General features: G+C 33.3%; 1 protein-coding gene across 4 annotated transcripts in view; it reads right to left on the bottom strand.

Moving 5' to 3' along the window:
* Duox (dual oxidase) overlaps positions 1-20108 on the bottom strand; it is a 934738-nt gene extending 914630 nt beyond the window's left edge. For all 4 annotated transcript variants that reach the window (XM_089595596.1, XM_089595599.1, XM_089595598.1 and 1 more), the window contains exon 1: positions 19695-20108. In XM_089595596.1, coding sequence (XP_089451722.1) covers positions 19695-19818 — 124 coding nt within the window. In that variant the 5' untranslated portion in view covers positions 19819-20108. The remainder of the gene's footprint in view (positions 1-19694) is intronic.
* Between the last annotated feature and the right edge of the window lie 246 nt (positions 20109-20354).

Genomic DNA, 20354 nt, shown 5'->3' with positions numbered 1-20354 from the left:
CGATTATCATCTTCTAAGCTTTCTTCTTGAATTATATCACGTTCAGCAGCTGTTTTTTCTCCAAAATCTTCTTCTCCATGGTTGTAGCCAACCAACATAACTTTTTTGCTTTCCGGGTCAAATTTCTTCCTTTTTTCTTTTGGCACATATAAGTAAGCATCAGCTCCAAAAACTCTTAGATGCTGCACGTCTGGTTTACGACCAAACCATTTTTCAAAAGGCGATTCCATCTCATGCGGACGAAGCACAGCTCGATTCAAAACATAAGATGCCGTGTTTATTGCCTCACTCCAAAGCTTTGTATTTACACTACCACCACATAGCATCGTTCGACCAATGTCCACTATAGTCCTAATCTCTCTTTCTCAGCATGCCTATTTTGCTGATGAATATAAGGGGAGGAGAGTCAGTTCCGTTGTCAGAGCGCAGCACTTTGATCCTATTGCCAGTTTGAGTGTTTACTAATTTTTCAAAATTTTTGAACACTCTGACGACTTTGGATTTATGCCTTAAAAAATACACCCTCTGGAATCCAGTAAACTCATCTTTAAAAACAATAAAATATCTTGACCCACTCGGGGACTTAATATTTACCGGACCGCAAACATCTGAGTGTATTTTTTCTCCTGGTTTGAAGTTTGACTCGTGCGTCATTGTTCTGTGTGGCTTGCAAGTTTGTTTACCCATTACACATGACTCGCAGAAAAAATCTTCTCTATCGATAATCGGTAAATTAAAAACTCTTCTCTTATTCAAAAGGGCGCGAACATTAATATATGCCATACATTCATGCCACAGCCTAAACTCCTGTTCTTTTGTTGACACAACAGTATTACACTCTGTTGACGATTCAACTTCAAAATGCATCTTGTACAATTCACCATGCCGAGTGCCTATCGACATGAGTTTTCCTGTGCTATCTCTAATTTTACAACAATCACTGTCAGCGTAAAAAGAGAAACCTTTTTTAGTTATACATCCAATAGAAAACAAATTTCGCTTTAAATGTGGCACTAGCAAACCATAACGGATTTCTCTTTTTTTTATATTCTTTGTTGATTTTTTCCCTAATAATAATGGAGCCAACACCAATTACAAGCAATACAGTATCGTCATCTGTTTTGACATAGAAGCTTGCTTGCAATGGCTGGATACTAGTAAAAAACTCTCTTCTGTGTGTCATGTCGCTAGTGGCGCCAGAGTGTGCAAGCCAAAATTTGCCATCTTTCTCGGAGGTACACGAATAGAAGACAGTGACGTCACACGAGTATGCTGATTCTGTATGTTCTCCACATTTATTTTTTTCACTTTCTTTCTTTCTTTACCACGAGCTTAGGACACTTGCGTACCCAATGACCAATCTCCTTGCAGTATCCACACTTTGTGCGTTGCTTGAGCTTCTCTATCCTTCAATTCTTAGCTTCTATGGCGTCTTTATCTAAGGGTTCTTTCGGACTACTCTGGCTTTTCTTGATATTTAATGAGTAAGTGTGCAATGCAAGTGATGATACCCTATGCTCCGATTCTAAAAGACGCTTGTCTTCTTGGATCAGTCTTACTACCAAATCATTTTTCTTTTGATTTGCTGATGGCGTACACTCCCAAGCCATTCGAAATGTCGAAAATTTCGGTGGGAGGCTGCTTAACAACTTGGAGATGACTGCTGCCTCTGATGGCTTTTCATCAGCTTCTTCAAGACTTTTGCAAATACTTTCTAACTGTACGATTTGTCAGGCAAGTGATATATCTCTCATTTGAAAGGCATAAAAATTTTCCCATGCAATACGCTTAGCATTTTCACTTGATGCACTAAATAAATTTTTCAACTTTTCCCACATCTCGGTTGGACCTGAACAATTAATCAAATTCGGATGAGTATTCTTAGAGTACTCCACTTTTGTAGGATGTTTCTCCTTATTTTAGGGGAAGTAAGTGGCAAAGATAAGGAGCATGACTAATTTTACTTTTGTATAGTAATTAAGATTAAAAAGACAAAAATACATCAACTATAATAAGACCACTCTGAATTCTTATACAATATGTAAAATCGGTATACTATGTACTGATAGAAATTTTATTATACAAATATCAACCATATTAAAATCTCATAACAGTGAGACATACCCTTTTATTAACAAAAAGCTTAATAGCATCATTCGTTTGGGATAAGACAAACTTGGACAATTTCAAAGAGACCAACGAAATTCAAAAAATTCTAGTGTAAAAACTGTCTGGCTTCGTATGTCGGTAAGACAAAGCGAGCAACTGAAATGCGGATAAATGAACTAAGATTAAACAAAAAACCTGACTGCCATTTATGCATATCAAACTACATACAACCATAAGTTTGATCGATATAATGTAATAGTACTCGACAAAGAAGTCAACTGCAAAAACACAGATTATTTCTGGAATGCTCTGTAAAAATAAGACAGTGATAACCTCAACAACAAAAACACGTACTATACTTTAACATAGTATACCTTACGTTATTACGAAAGTTTAAATATCCCTATCATCCAGCATTGCCTTTTTCAACTACCTTTCTCGTACCAACTATATAAGCACCGCAAAGCCTTATCATGTAACCTAGTCTATTATTCGATCTGTGACAAATGAGTCATAATATGAGTAGTAATGAAAATGAGTTAATCAATCACTTATAGATTATTCTCAATTCGTTTTTTTTAACGTGGCTGTTTTAATCTCCTAATCAACATTTAAACCATTAGACGTCTTTCTTTTTATTTTCCCTCTTGGAACTCTAGGTATTGTTAAAAACTTTAAAAGCCCTAAAAGGTTTTGACCAACTTTATTAAGTTGTAATATAATGTTGTCAAGGTAATTTTACGAAAAATGGCCCCAAAAGAGGACTGGTCAGCTAAACTCTTTATTGACTAAAATTTCTAGCAAATATAACTGCCTGAATACCTCAGGGTGGTCTTCTCTGGTTTGGTGTTGTAGCACCAGACTGATCGGAAAGAAAAATGTGACACTTTCAAGCGTTGGAGCTGGTCGTAGTAATTTTTTCCAATGTCTCTTGGTGTTACGATGATGGAGACGTTAGCGTTCAAAGCACCTTTTTTTCATGGAACTCAGTCGTTTCAGAGGTTCAAGGTGGAAAGAGCTTCGTGCCACTTGGCTGTTGAAGACTGTCCCGTTTTCACAAGTTCGTTTCTCCTTTATAGCTTTGCTATTAGTTTTTTAAGATGGTGGTTCAAAGAACGTGCAGATTTGTAATGGCCTTCAAAAGGACCTATAGTAATACTTTTAATTGATTTTTTTTATTATCAACGGTACAGAGCCAGCTGTAGGTCAATGAAGTGACAAATCATAGCTGGCGTTTTATCAGTTGCGCACATCTGCCACTTGATCTGACCTGCTATTTCAGCAAGAGGTACTCTAGCAGCTCCAGCTTAGTCAGAAAGACGGTGACGACGCTCTCAAGTGTTGGAGCTGGTTGTGCTCTGGTCCCACGTCTCCGAAGATTACGCTAGAGACGTTGGAGTTTAGAATGCCTTTTATTCGTAGCACTCGATCATCTTTCCTAGGATGGACATAGGCAAAGGTTGCTTACTTATTGAAGACCATCAGAGTGTGACAAACATCTCAGTTATGAGGTACTACCAGCGAAGGACTAGTTTAATGGACAAATTGTTTAGGAATATTGTCACCAGACACACTGAATTCGATTTCAGGTGTCTTTTATTGTTTTTATGTTGACGCCACCTAGTATATTTCACTGAACGAAATCCAAAGGCTAACGATTTATTATAAAAATTTGAGTTTACATATAGCTATTATTATCAATTTTTTGTGAAAAAAACTGCATGAAAACCATCTGGGAAGTGTTAAGAATCAATATGCAAAATTTCTTGAAATTGTAAAAATAAGTTGATATCGTAGGAGTGCCTTTGCTTTAAGGAGGTTTAGAAGTATCATTCAGAGAGTAAGGGAACGGGAAGTCCTCCTGCCCACGCAGATGTGCTTCCTTTACCGAGCACCTCCTCTAGCATTCTACAAACTTCTAACTGTACCACTGTAATTTATTATATTATCAAAAAATGCCTGAAAAGTCGTGATTTTTTTTGTTGAGCATCTCCCTTTGTACTATTGGGGGGCTGCGCTCCCTGTGCGCTCCACGCGCCAATCTCCAAAATTTAAATAAATACTTCTTTTCTCTATTTTTAAAGAAAAATACAATAAATACATGTTTGTCGTAACACTTAATATTATAATCTTTATCAACTTACAAATTTAAATGACTTTTCACTGATTCTTCAAAATCTCATTTTCAGATCTACCCACGTTTGATCAGTCTCAACTAATCACACAAGGAATAAACAGGCCTTATCACGTGACCCATCGTTTTTTAAAGATAGGATAGGAAGTGTCTATAGAAACCTTTTTTTCTTTAATCTAAGACATTTATAATATGCCCTTATTTTTAATTAAACGGCAACTTAACCGTGTTCTCTCATAAGAGACCGTATTAAACTGTCAATATTTAACAATTATTTTTTCAAAAATCTCCCCTGGTAAATAATCTGAAAAAATTCTTGTGCAGTCCTGACATGCTCAACTATAGCATACATTTTTTTTGGCGCACTTATACATTTTTAACTTTTTTCCTAAGCCTCCTTAAGAAACTGAAAAGAAACTCCAAATGAAATATTGGTACGTTGAGAAAAAATAGTACATTACAAAGGAATGTAAAAAAAATGGCCAAAGGTAAAAAATTAATCAAAGTTGGAAGATCCAAATCCACAAGTTAACTTGTAAATTTTTGGATTTTCAAGAAATCAATTTTTATCTTGAGATTCAGTGAAAAGATTGTAATAGATAAATGACAAAAACATTGAATTAGGTAAATATTATACACTATTATATACATGTAAGTTTGTTGAATTCGTTAACACACACTGATTGAGCCACTTGTATGACTTATAACTCCCACGAGTCATTACGACAGAACACAGCGACCCTCCTGTCGTAAATCAGATGACTATTATCAGGTGATTTCTCATGCCAAAATATCATGTAAATTTTTTTTTCTATTTAAACCCTTTTTTTATTGTCTCAAGTAAATTAAGGACTTTTTTTTAATTTAGATTTTTAGAAACAATTTTTCCAAAAAAATTTTTAAGTACAAATATTAAAAGAAAAAAAAAATTAATTAATTAAAGCTTTACATTTTAAAAATACGATTAAACAGTTAGAAATATTGACAACTTATAAGAAATTAAAAATCTGAACAGATGAGATTTTGGCATGAGAAATCATCTGATTAGTCACCTAATTTCCGGAAGGAGGGTAACCCACGTTGTGTGAATTTATTCAGTTACAGTTAATTGTATGTAAAACAATAAGAGTACACCTAAAGCAGATTTAATATGATTAAGACTTTTATTGTAGATTATATGCTTGGCAAAATACACTAGGAAAATATTTTTTATATACAATTAATTGTAACTGAATGAATTCACATAAAAACTTTTTTAGATGAATTGTAAAGTCAATTTAATAACATGACTTCAAAAAAAATTATAGTATTGGTAGCGAGAGACTGGGTACGGTTGTGTCAAAGGACGGTTGTGACAGTGATCACATTGGCGAAACTGTAAGAGAGAACCGCCAAATACAAGAAGGGGAAGGAGTGGATCCAAAAATACTAACAGGGAGTATACTCTGTGCAATATGATATTAACTGGGGAAATTAGTGAAGTTTCAATACACTTAACAAAAATTTTAAATATTTCTCATGAGATAACTGTTATTGACAGTAACGATATTGACCGAATTTGTGTACATATATGTGTAAAAAATGTAGAATATATCTGCCCAATACCTAACATATGTTCATACTAGACACTAAAATGTATATTACCATGTATGCATTTGACACTAAAAATACGCGTACACACATATTTCAAGGTGAGACTGAAGGTTTTACCTCCAGTTATTGCCCTATGATACTTTATAAAATAATAGACTGGCGCTAAATTTTTGTGCTTCTTACTTTTGTCTAGTTAATATTACAAAACCTATAAAATACATAAATATATATCTTTATAAATTATCTTGATAAATCTTAATCTTAACAATCTTAATCTTGATAAATAAATTAATGCTAAGTTATAATTAGTTAAATTTGTTTTATTTAAACATAAAAACATTATAAATAACTAATCATATAGAATGAAGTCTACAGGGTGTTTACGAAACCACATCGTTTTATGAAACTACACAATAACATGAAACCACATGGTTTTTGTAAAACCACATGGCGATTTGAGACAAAAAACCACATGAAAACGGAGAAGAGAAACCATATGATTCTTTGTGATTTCTATATGTGGTTTTCTTATGTGGTTTTCTTATGTGGTCTTCTTATGTGGTCTTCTTATGTGGTTTAAAGTTATGGTTTTTTTCAAGAGAGGAGTGCTGGGCCACTTGTGCTTCACAGTATAGCATCAGCTGTCGTGTGATATCAACGGCAGCAGAGGTCTACACTACTTTTGGGGAGTGAAATGTAAGTATTTTCTTTAAACTTTTTTTTGCGATTGTCACTGTATAAGCGAGCAATGAGTATTTTTCCTCGTTATAAGATACACATTAGTGAATAAACGCAATAGTTACTTTTCATGTCAGCTATGTTGTGTTTACATGGTAACGTTTTTTTTTTCAAATGAGTGCGGTGGGTACGGTTGTGACTTTCTGCCTGGGTACGGTTGTGACACAAGTAAAATTAGTTTTCTTCTTTTCAGATGCCTCGTAAACTTTTCAGGAGAACGACAAAAGGTACGTGTAATGTTAAAAGGCATACAATAATACAAAGCAGGGGATTTCTGTATGAAAAGCTGCAGAAATGCACCAAGTAAATCACATGACATTATTGTGATACGCTCGTAAACGTGATGCAGCCAATGCCAATGGCAATAACAGAGGTAGCGTCAGTACAAGTTGCGTTGTTCACAGCAAAGTCTTTTCTAAGGAGCAGGAACAGCAGTTGTCAAAATACCTACTACGTTTCGCGGATATATACTTTGGGTATATAATATCTATAATAATAAACTATACTGTTCAAAAGTAGATACAAGATATAAAGTGTTCCAAATTTCATGTCTTTAATTAAATATTAATGTTAAATTTTCCAAAAAGAAGGTGCTGTTACATTATGTTCAACATAAGATACAATAAAAGTGATTTAAAACAGTTTTAATGTATTTTTTTAACCTATCACAATCGTCCCCAGGCGTTGTCACAATCTCTCCTGAGGTGAGGTCGGTTGTGACACATTTTTTTTTTCTAACAGCTTGTACGTGTAAACGGCTGTATTTACAGTCATAATTTTTGTACACACATGTAGAGGAGTCTTTAATTTATCATGCCTAGCAATTTTTATTTCACTGAGTGTCATACTTTCAAAGTTACGGGCTCTCAAGTAAAAATTGGCACAACCGTACCCAGTCCCCCCCTACAATATGTAGACGATTCGTGTTATACCTTGTACCATCTCGTCATAGCCGAGTGGATAAATGTGCTTGTGTTGCACGCGTAATCTCGGTGGCCGAGATTTAAGACCATCTCCTGCACGACTTTTTCAATGTGTCTTATATGTAGTCTACTTATAAATTAGAGTATCAAATTAATTTTTTAGAAGTTTGGATAGTCATTGGCTTAATTTAAGTCAAAAATTTCAGCAAATATCCAAGTTTGGGATGTTCTCATTGCCCATGTTTAGCCATCGTTGGCCACATGAACTTTGGCGAAAGTTTGATCAAACGTAAAAATTTCTACGCGGGAAACCATCACTGTTGGCTAGCTTTATCCACATATTCTAGTTTTTTAGTTACACGTTCTTAAGATGTTTGCATTGAATATGTTATGGTATTAAACTATTGTTCAAGCTCTAAATACGTTAACCAACATAATCAATGATTCAGGTAATTAACATTAAGTATTGTTTCAATTCAAATATTATATATTGTTATCAATAAGTCTGGTTATTATTAAAATTACAGTTATTTTTTCTGCATTGACCTATGTCTGATATTAAAGTAATTCAATATAACTCCAAATCATCTGATGTTAATTCCGAAAAAGAGTTACTATATGAGTTATTTCAAAAGTTTATAAGACTTTTTCATCTATGTGGGAGAAGGACCCGGTAAATACGTTGCAGCAAATGCAAAGCATGTCTTTTATTGCATCAGAAAATTGGAAACGTCGGACTAAACAGATGTGATCTGTTTATGCTTGAAATTAATTGATTTATTGGTAAAACTACATAAGCTGGGGATTTAAGTAAGCTCTGTAAGCTCTGAGAAAATATCTTATAGTAGCTGTTCTCACTCAAATGGCTGTGGTGGAAGGTATGAATGTATTGTAGGTACCTTAATACACTCATTAAGGTGCATAGGTTATAAAATATTAACAATTTACGACACTGAAGAACATGAGTTTTTACATATGATATCTCACTTACATATAAAGAAAAGTTAAGAAAGATTGTAATTACTAACTGCACAAGCTGCTGAACCAATTTTGCTAAAGTTTTGCATACTAATTAAAAACTTTTTAGATGATTTTTGCATAGTTATTATGAATAATTAAGCTTGAGGTTTTGAAAAATTACGCTACCTTTTTACTTTCGTTTAGTAGGACCTACTAGGTGGTGTCGAAGTAAAATCGGAGCCACCAGCAATTGAAGTCAGTAAATCTTGTGATAATGTCTCCTAGAAAATTGTTGACTACCACAGTCGTTCGCCGGTAGTACATCAAAAATGTAGTTTTTAGTCTAGTAGCTGGGCATCCTGGCTATCATCAACACTCTTCTCCAATACGCAAACGTTTTACGTCAAATTCTACCTTAAACCGTTAAGATAATGGAGTGACACGAAAAAACAGACATTCTGTACGCCAGTGTCTCCAGCGTAATACCAGAAGATGTCTGATCAGAGCATAACCTGCTCCAACTCTTCAACGTTTCGTAGCCGTTCTTTCAACCAACCTGGTGCTGCCAAAGCACCTTTTGCTACAAGAGTAAGCCATTGCAAACAACCCTGAGGATTTTGGGCATCCATATAGGCTAGAAATTTCACGCTGGTTCGTCCCAACAGCATACTCATAGAGGAGATATTTTCCAAGCCCACGTTCCCGACCAACAGTGAGCAGTTGGTATAATTGGGGGAACAACACTACGACATAGTATTTTTCGGGCAGTGAAGTACCACCCTTCAACACGCTTTCTATAGGCAGACTCCAAGGGAAAGAGTCAAGCTACCTCAGATCCAGATACCCAAGCTCTGTATTCCCCGTTTACTGAGCCAAGTAAAGCGACAGATATGCCCCGTTCACAGACCGACAGATCTGGTTTATCAAATCATCAACCCACAGCTGGCTCTACATCATTAAGCATACTAAAGAACAGCTAGAAATATACCCACTAGCTGTTTTCAGGGCCATCAATGACCTTTATCAATGACCTTTTTAAGGATATCCAACGTCTATAACTACCTTGCTAATACCTATATTTTTTAGAACTAAGTACTATTTTAGACAAATATCTTGAAGCAAATTCTGACTACGATTTATCTTCCAAAAGTTCTGGTTAGGAACCCTGGTTACTTGTATCACCTTCCTTGCTCTAAACATTCAACCAGTATTACCGATCCTTCAAGGTATGCACTCGGTTTACTTGGTCTAGTTCAGTGGTCTTAAGCCATCTAGGGCCATCGGACATTGAACTACCTCACCAATGAATAAATCACAACTTTATAAATTTTGCAAAAAATAGCCCTTTTTATGGCTTAAAAAAGTTTTTAAGATAGTTGGTGCGAATGTATACATGTATACTTGTTCAAATTAACGTTTATTGAGTAATTTGCTACATAAATTATTAATGATTCACATAATTTCTCATCGAAACAGCATAAAAAAACTTACAAATCATGTAGATCTCAAGAAATATTTTAAAATTCTGATAAAGTTCAAAAAGATTAGGAAAATTTCAACACTATATAGATACCCTGAAAGCATTGCAAGACACACAAAAATTCAAATATTTAAAAGACGGCATGGATAAATAATCTAAAATTTTCATATGTTAGAACTAAAAGCAGCACATTCATTTTTTGACAAAATCTGTTGAGTGGTTTTTTTACATTTGATTTTAATATCTGTTTTTCACAGGGTTAGTCTATACTTCCAATGGTAAAGAGTCCAACTTTGAAGCTTTGTATCTCAAAAACGGCACGGGCAATATTTTCAAAATTTTAACGAATGATGTACAGCGATATAAAAAAGCGATCCCCAAAGTTAGAAGAAAATTTGTTGTAAGTCGATTTTTGAACCAACTACCTTAACAATATCTAAAATTGCAGGAAGGCGAATTGGAAGAAAAAATTTAAATGTTTCAAATAATTACAATTTTGGGCTTCGAGAAACTGATGCAGAACATTCATCGAGATTGGAACAGCATCGTCTTAACTGACGAATAAATGATCATTTAAGTGAAGGATCAGCTTTCCGTAATAACCCTGACACTGATTTCTCTAATCCTATAATTTTTATCACGATTCACCCCACGAGACCATTATTATTTTATTAGATTTGTTCAACTTCTATATTCAGAGAGACTAAAAGAATTGTGCATAGACAATTGCCTTGTCTTACTTTTCTCTTCATTAAGTATATTTATGTAAGTATTATTCTCTGAGTGAGCCTCTATGACAATAAATTAAATTAAGGTGATTCGCCAGTAAACCTGAATGTCTCACGAACTGGATGAAATTTTGAGAGGTTGTTATAGAAGTCCCAATGTACCTACACTCAAAATTTCAGATCTGCTTAGCTTGGAAAATTTGGTGTAAAAGCTCTACGAAAATTATACTTATAAGCCGGTTGACATACGAATAGTATCGATTTTTACCAAACCAGATAAATATAACCATGAAAACGCTCACGACAGTAAAATAAAAATGACAGATTTATAGCTAAGATTACGAGCTTTCTCCTCGTACTTAAAAAGTTGGGGCTTAGCATGGATTTTACTAAGATATTTAACGGAGAAGTGGATGATTTGTTGATTTTACCGTTTTTTTACCGATGTATATGGCGAACTCCCTTCAACTTGTCAATCTAGTATCCTTAAATACATATGCATGTAAAAATACAAAAATGATAGCTAACCAATTACTCATATACTAAGAGCCACAATCATATCACACTGATATTTTTTAGTGTGTATATGTATATATACCAGTGAAATTTTTAAGATTATCCTTATATACATACATTTATAATGTATGTATATTAGGATCAACTTAAAAAATTTTTTTGTACCCGATTGTGCTTTATCAAAGAATATTGCTTTGTTACACCCCCAAACATGAGTGAAAATCTGAAAAAAAAGTTTTTGAACCGTTTTTCCTATGCTTCAATGAAGAAACTGTTTTTTACTGCGTATTAAACTGCGTATTAAAAGTTATACAAACTGTCTATTCAAAAAGGACTACAATTGCAAGTCCGAATTGCGTATTTCCTTCCTGAACTGATATGGTTTCATTGATTCTAACTGTCGTATTACTGGGAAAGGTATATGAGTAAAAACTCGTAAAAAAAATGCGATACCGATAACATATATATCATGAAAACCATGAAAATATAATTGTGGTTCTTATAATACGTATTCCTATACATTTTTTCCCCCTAATTTGCTGGTACTACTAGTCTTTACCATAGCATCGATTGAGAAAGTATTTGAGTATAAGTAATAATGCGAAAACCGTCTAGACGCCAATATTAATGAGCCAACAAACTCTAAAAACAATTAAATTTTGAGGTCAAAATTATACATTGCTATAAATTTGGAGTGAAAATAGTTTGTTATTTATGGAGTATTAAATATGTTTTACTTCTTTTTCTGAAAGTACATACCATTTGTCACTGAAAAAATAGAAAGTATTGATTGAATTAATAGGAGTATCACAGATGTTGTATTCGCTTTAACTGTCGTATACTTTCAAATGATAATTTTGTACTTAATTACTTATTTTTTATTATGTTATGTCGCAAAATAACTATATTTGCCTATATGTATATGTAATGTGAGTCGAGCGCGTTTGAATATCATCGCACTATACTGTAGTACGCTCCAGACATGTACTTACTATGTGTAGTAGCGATCTATCTACTAGCTGAGGGTCAGAGAAAATTGAGTATCTTATCAATGCTGTAGCGTATTTGTTTTTTTTTCTTCTTCTTTTTTTATTCCATGCTAAATCGTGAATTGTATGTACATGTCCGGACATTTTTAGTACGGTTTGAGATAGCCTTTATATACTTAAAAATCAGAGTCTGATAATTTTTGCACCTACTTATATCATTTTCATCGATATTTGCGGCATACGTTTCTTACATTCATGTAAATTTCTAGCAGCTGCAATTGAATTTGAGGAAGGTTAAAAACCGCCCTTGGCACCAAATAATAGATTTTAATCTCTCCTTTTAATATACTCTTTCTAAAAGATACCTAAAGTCTAATGTGAACGTGGAAAAGTAAGATTCTACATTATTTTTCTGTTATTTCATGTTTTCCATCAATCGTACATTGTTATAATATTTAGTTCGTAACGTTTTTTCGTTAACAAATATTTAACATCTACTTCAGGATTCAGCTGAAAAGAATATACGAAATACGTACTTTTGGTACTGCTGTATTAATGATTGATACTGTTGGTCGATACCTTGTTAAGATTCATGTTTATAACAAGTAAAACACACTGAACTAAATGTTTGATAATCTTCCCTTTTTATTAAAAATCGACTATTGCCGTAATAGCTGCTTTGGTACACAGTCCCTTCGTTAGACGTCTATCAAATTCCAACTAAATAATGTTGCGTTGGCTAATAATACAAGTAGAGAGTGCAGCGTCAATGCATATAAATACCATACAAGTATACGTCATATATTTACACAGTGATGATATTACAATTTTGAATTTAATAAAGGTGAACTTTTCAGATCCAATTGGCCGTTAAGTATACTCTGCTGGTATATTAAAGCTTATTAGTTTCCATTATCTATAAAAAGTCTAGTTTTTTTAACTTTTATTATAAACATGTAGGACATCATAATAATCATTAAAAATATGATTACATTCTATTAAATATCTAGAATACGTAGATTTATCAGTATTATTATTAAAATAGCTTTTATGTTCTTTGTTTTGTTTTTGAAACGATCTGCCTGCTTGGCCAAAATATGGTTTACTCCTGATTTTATAACTTAACTGATATTTCTTTTTTTTTTTTTTTTTTTTTTTTTTTTTTTTTTTTTTTTTTAAGTTATACTTCTATAGGTGCGTTCTGTCCCACAAAGTAATTCAACGATTTCAGATTCATGACCTTGAGAAAAAGTGTAACGGAAGTGGATTTTGCTTGATTCCCCCTCCTTCACCTTGTCCCTCTTGACGTTCACAACCTCATCGCACCACACTACCGCATACATTTTGGATTTTACTTCTTTGTTTTTTAACCAATTAATAAAAAAAAAAAAAAAAAAAAACCAAAGAGATTTGAGCCCCTGGCTTCTTACAGAGCGGTCGAGGCCCTTACCCACTCTGCTATGAGCGAATTCAACGATTAGAAAATCGATTTTAAATGAAATACATTTTTTTGATACATGTTTTTTCCAAAAATTGGAAATGAGTATATATTAGCAGAGCAGCTGTCATATGTATTAACTAACATTTGTTCACTTACCATTAGTTTGTTAATTTAAAAAAAAAAACAAATAACTGTTTACAAATTTTTTTACATATTTTCATAATTTTCATGCAAATTTTCAAAATTAAACATGTGAAAGAGAGTACAGATAAGCGATCAGCAATTTTTTTTGGGTATTTCTTATGGTATTTTATGTATACTTTTGATACTTAAATAATATCTGGCAAAAAAACCTATGTGCAATGAACGTGCTGAAGGAACATTCACTGGTATGTACTACTATGCTATTGAAGAAAGCGGTACTATAGGATAGTTTGTCTTGATTTTCGGGATGAAATTATATTTTGGATATTAAATGTTGACGAAGAATAAGTGTGTGAGCGTATGTGATAAATGTTAGCATGACGTTACAGATGTCATCAGAGTAGGCAGTAGAAAGTTATTTTGAAATCATTGGAAGATTCCATGAATGTAAAAAGCTTTCTGTATGCCTACATTTAGGTGGGCAGTTTTAAGGTGATTTTCCTAATCCCTTTAGTAATGAAAGTTTAGTATTATTAACAGATTGGTGACCTTGAGAAAAAGTGTAACGGAAGTGTATGTTGCATGTAACTCCCCCTGCATCCCGCTCACCCTCGCCGTACCGCCTCACGTTTTTTCTCTTCCACACCACATCACACCACACAAAGCCACGACACCATAGCAGAGCATAAATTTTAAATTTTATTGAATTATAATTTTACTTCTTTCTCTTAAGCCAATTCGGAAAAAAAGAAAAGAAAAAGAAGTTTCCGAATGGATTTAAACGTCCGACCTCCTGCACACTATCAGAGGTCCTTACCCACTCTGCTATGAGCGGTCCAAAAATAAGGATTCAAATTACTCGTCATAACTTATATCGAATGTAAATTTTTTTTACTATTATTCATCAATTTAGTTTAACTTTAAATTTCATTATTAAATAAATTATTCAATAAATAAATTTTTTCAATTAAATTATATTTTCAAAAACTAAAAAATTAGTACATTTTATCAGAGCAGCTTTCCTATGGATTAAGAAATATTTTTTAATTTATCATTAATTTGTTACTCCTAAAATAAATAAATAGTTGTTACTCTAATTCTTCATTTTTTTCAACATTTTCAAAAATTGAAGAAAAAGGTTTTGGAACTGCATAAAATTAATAATTGATTTTTATTGCGTTTTATTCTATTACAATTTTTCAATTAGTAATTAGGGTGATGTTTTGACATGAAAACGTTCATTACATAATTACCGGGGAAAAATTCAGAGAGATGAGAGAAGCGCAAATAAATGCAATTTTTCGTGATTTTTCTATAAATTTTCTAGTAAAATCGGGATTTTTTCAATTAAACATAAAAAAAAAGATTTAATTAAACGATCTGAGACTTTTCGTGGGTATTTTTTTTGCTATTTCGAATATACGTTTGACATTTGAATAACATCTGTCAAAAAAAAAAATTTATGTAATAAACCTCATAAAGAGACAATCACTGGCATGTAATACTACTCTATTCAATAAAGTGGTACTACAGGATGGTTTTCCTAACCCTTTTAAGATACAAAAATACTTCGGGTATGAAATATGGACTAGGAAAACGTGTGAAGTAGGAATTAAGCGTATGTGACATGTATTATGTGAGCGTGACGTTAGAGATGTAAGCCAGCCTCCATATTGTTTATATTATATTGTGCCATAATTTATTGTTTATAATTGTTCAGTTATGAAATATTGAAATATTCATTCAAACCACACTCAACTAACGTAGGTATACCCATGTCATCGATACAATATTATTGTACCTCCTTCGTACACAATATCGTTTCATTGAAGGTATATTTATACTTATAATTATACTATCTGCTATATAATTTTATAGAAGTATAACCTCTCACTTCGGTGCCCAAGCACCCACCGTCCACTGGTTTTTTTTTTTTAAACAGCTGTTACGATAATACTCGAATTTTAGGAAAGAGTAAAGATTATCAGCAACTAAATTCAGTGTGATTCATTTAATGCTTTAATAATTTTTATGGATTTTTATATTAAATATGACCGGTACACCGCACACTATCGCATTTGTTTGCAAGATTTCACTCACAAACCTTTGCAGTCAATTCTATGGTAAAAAATGATAACACCACCAGACCTAGGAGAAAAAATACGTAGGAATAGGTATTCCTAGAATCACAGTTTTAATGATTTTCATGATTTATTTGATTAAAATTATTGGTACATCACGAAAAGTGATAAGTATCAGTCGATACTATGGTAAAAACTAAAAACTCTATCGGAATCAGGAAAAAATGTACATAGGAATACGTATTCTTAGAACCGTAGTTTTAATAATTTTCATGGTTTTTGTACACGGACAAAAGAGTTCGGTTAATTTTTACCGTAAAAACAACGGTAAAGTTGGGATGCTATCCCGAGTACCTTATTTTTTATATACGTGCTAAGTAAATTTTACTGCTATTTACAATAATTTTTTAGTGTACAAAGAATTTATCGGGATTCATTTATAAATTTTACTGTAGGCTACGGTACTTTTTTCCCTGATGGGAAAATGTAACTGATATCGGAGGTTGGTATAATGGACACCTCGTCGTACTCACCGGCTACAATAATCCTACTATACCAAACTCTGATATCAGTTACATTTTCCTAGCAGAAAAAGAATTACCGTAGCCTACAGTAAAATTTATAGATGAATCCCGACAATTCTATGCACACTAAAAAAATTACCGTAAATGGCAGTAAAATTTAGTTGGCACTCACATAAAAAATAAAGTACCTGGGATAGCGTCGCAACTTTACCGTTGCTTTTATGGTTAAAATTAACCTAACTCTTTTATTCGTGTAATGAATATTATCAGTATGAGAAGCTTTATTTTGTTTATTCGCGAATGTTTACTCACAGACCTCACCAGTCAATACCATGGTTAAAATAAATGATACACACAGAAAAAAGTCACAGGAATTCATACCGTACAAGCAACGGTAATTTTGTGATATTTTGTCATTACGTATACTTTTACCGTAGTGGTATATGAATTTTTACCGTAGGGTATAGTAATTTGTATGCTTAATGTAAAATTAATCCAAAATTGACTATAATTTTTACTGTACTGCAATTGTAAAATTTTGCCCAAAATAGGTCATATAGCTATAGACTGTAGGGTCACGTGAGTCAAAGGAGAAGGCCAACCATCCGACCAGTTGTCTGCTGCGGGCTAACGTACATATTGTAAGCCTGTACGGATATTTACATAAATCGAATTCGTACTCAAAGTATTGTTGGAAACATGATGTAGTCCTCTTTCGCTTGAAGCTATTCATTAAAGATACACTTTTTTTCATCTATATGTGTACTGATTTCTTACAGATTTTATGTCTATCTCGTTCTCTTACACAGGTTATGAGCCATTACAGCAGGCAACTGGTCGACCCTTTCTTCTGGCCCACGTGACCCTACAGCCTATAGATGTATGCTCTTTCGGGAGAAATTTTACCGTAGCCATACAGTAAAAATTATAGTAAATCTTCTGTGTATAATTTTTAGCTAGCATAAAAATTACCGTAGAGTACAGTATAAATTCATGTACCATTACTGTAAAAATTAACGTTATGACACAAAATATCACAGGATTACCGTTGCTTTTGTAGTAAAAATTCCTGTGATTCTTTTCTGTGTGTACCATTAGATTCGATAAACTTGCGTTACTACGCACGCCAGACTATGAGATCTGCAGCCTTAACTACTATACTACCGTGACCCCTACATACGTGAAACATGGTATAGTAATGTGGAAAGTCTCATTAACTAGCCATTTGTACTCGTTACTATATCCATGTTTAAATTATTATCTGCATTAGTAAACTTTGATTAACAGCGTAGCATATTAATGGCTTAGATCCCTGGAACTACTACAAATTCTTCCTCTTAATGCTTCCACAAAGGACATGCAATGTGATTAATACAACAAAAATAGATTTTTTTGGTTTTAATCACTATATAAAAAACTCAATTTGTGGAACAAAACTTAACTAATTTATGACTTTCCTGACTCTCAGAGTCAAATAAGACGCTCTAGAGTGATTCGTTAAAGACGGTTATTACATGTATAGCGTTTTCTGTAGGATCTTTCTAAAATTTCAACAGGATGCTTATTCGCTATGCGCCTATGTCAGGTGGCGCCGTCGAGTGAGAGAAATTGTCCCTCGCTTAGATCGCCAGTATGCATGGGTCCTTATAGGAAATTTTTTAAATAAATTTAAAAAAAGGTTATTAAGAGTGGATTGACCAAATGAATCAGTGATTTGAGTGTGTATTATGCCAGTGTACAGTAATAAATTTGGTTTGGTGTCGTCAGGTGTACTACGAGATAGAAAACAATAAAAACATGAATTGTGACTGCGATAACACAGTGTACATGTGTGAGCATATACATACTTGCACTTGTGTGGAGCTCGATAAACACAAGTACTGCTTACATTTATCTATTTCTCACAACTCAGTGTTCAATAAAAGTAAATCCTAACGACAGGTTAGGTTAATTTTTACAAATTTATATTACGTTTCCGTGGATTACTTGTGTCCTTTAAGCTGTACGCAAGTGTTAGCATGTAAATGCACTCAAATATGCTGTATTATCACAGTCGCAATCCATTTTTTTATTTTTTCCAATCTTGTTGAACACGTAACAACACCAAACAAAATTTGTTACTGTACACTATCATAATACACACTCAAATCACTGATTCATTTGGTCAATTCACTCTTAATAACCTTTTTTTAATTCATTAAACAATTTTTCTATAAGGCTCCATACATTCTGGCGATCTTAGTAAGGAATAATTTCTCTCATTCGACTGCGCCACCTGACATAGGCGCATAGCGAATAATGATGTTGAAAAGCCACACGTAAGATTTGGAACCATTTTAATTGACCATTTTTTAGATATTAAATGTTTCAAAAATTTCAATATAACACGTAACCTTATGGAGGAGTCACATAAAAACTGATTTTATTAGAAAATTATGTATACAATTCCAATTTTTTTGCACGACGCAATCGACAAAGATCAAAACAGTTGCGAGTACTGCCGAATGTTCGTTCACCCCTCACTGATCACTAGTTTTCTTTGATAACTGTGATAAACATCCTTAAATGATAAGTCACAGTACTTAATAAATGCTTTAAAAATTTGTTTTTGCTCACTAGGAGTGATGAGAGAAAAGTTTGTTTGATAACTATTTTTCATTTGCAAGATACAATATCTAATTAATTAAAATTTCTTGCTTGTTTTTACTTGATTTCAAAAAAAATGAATTTGTGAATATGAGTAACTTCATAAATTTTCTATTACCAGTATTACATATAACTTACGTTAGTTGTAATTGATATTGGATTTTCTAAGAATCTACTTTAAGAATATATTTGATTTTTGAAGTCTTTTGTAGTTTCTTATCAGTTTTTCTTTTCGGTTTCATTTTTTTCTGTGAGTTTTTTACTCTCTTAATACGTTATTATTTTATGTCCTTACTAACTTTAGCCTGCTACGGATGAATATGAGAGAATTTACAAAAAGTTCTAGTTAAGAAACTGCATGAAAAATGATATCTAAAATTACATCGTGGGAATGAAGATTCGTTTGGAAAACATTGTAACGCTTAGTAAGGTTGAAAATAATTTGTAACGCTTTTTTTACTACATTTTAACAATTTTTCTGTATTTCAAATAGCATTTAAAACGTACAAATTTTTCTCAAAAAGGTGTGTCTCAAAGGAAAATATTTCTTCAATTTTAGGTAATTCGTAACTAAACTTTTTTTTTATAAGAATAGAGTGAACGACCAAAATGGAAGCATTTGCATCTAAAATGCAAGTATTATACATTTAACGAAATTATTACCATTTCATTTACAGGTCCCACTCACCATTAGGAGTCTCAAATATTGATATTTCCCAGGAGTAAGAGCAGCAAGCTACAAGCAGAAAGACAGAATAAATTTTCCGAGAACATCTGCTGCGCCCAAGCCTTTGTTGATGATGTTTTGCCATCGTTAGTGGTAGTGCTGTCACTGGTCTCCACTCGAGCTGCTTTTCCGTTTTGGAAAATCCACGGACACATCTCACACCCGAGTCCACGGAAGCTTAGATGCTATGCTCTAATCCTATATACACTTCGTGAAGACCTATCCGTATACATATATACTTATACTAACGTGATGGTCCAGGCTACTGCGACTGTCTGCGTCGTAACGGTTGCTTCTACTGATGATTTCTACTGCCTACGTAATATAGCGGACTTTTTCTTTTACCTTGTTCTCCACACTGTATCACATACCTACTTGTGAGCTCACCTTCAAGAGATGACTAACTCTTGGCAAAGAGCTTCTCATATACTGGGACTCCCCTTCTCCGACTACGATTCTACGGGGCCGATTTCAATCCAAGACGAGTGCTCGAGCAATTTCAGCTCATAAACTGGCATGGACACAAAGTATTTTTCGTAAGTACATTAATGTCCGCCAGCGCTTACTTGAGCCCGTTTTTCACAAAAATTACAGCTAAAAAAAATAAAAACAAGATATATA

Source organism: Copidosoma floridanum, unplaced genomic scaffold, assembly GCF_036245765.1.
Source record: "Copidosoma floridanum isolate Cflo_tuat_1 unplaced genomic scaffold, Cflo_Japanese_pri ptg000026l, whole genome shotgun sequence".
NCBI lineage: Eukaryota > Metazoa > Arthropoda > Insecta > Hymenoptera > Encyrtidae > Copidosoma > Copidosoma floridanum.
The sequence above is the reverse complement of the archived record's forward strand: the minus strand, read 5'-3'. Positions and strand labels throughout refer to the sequence as shown.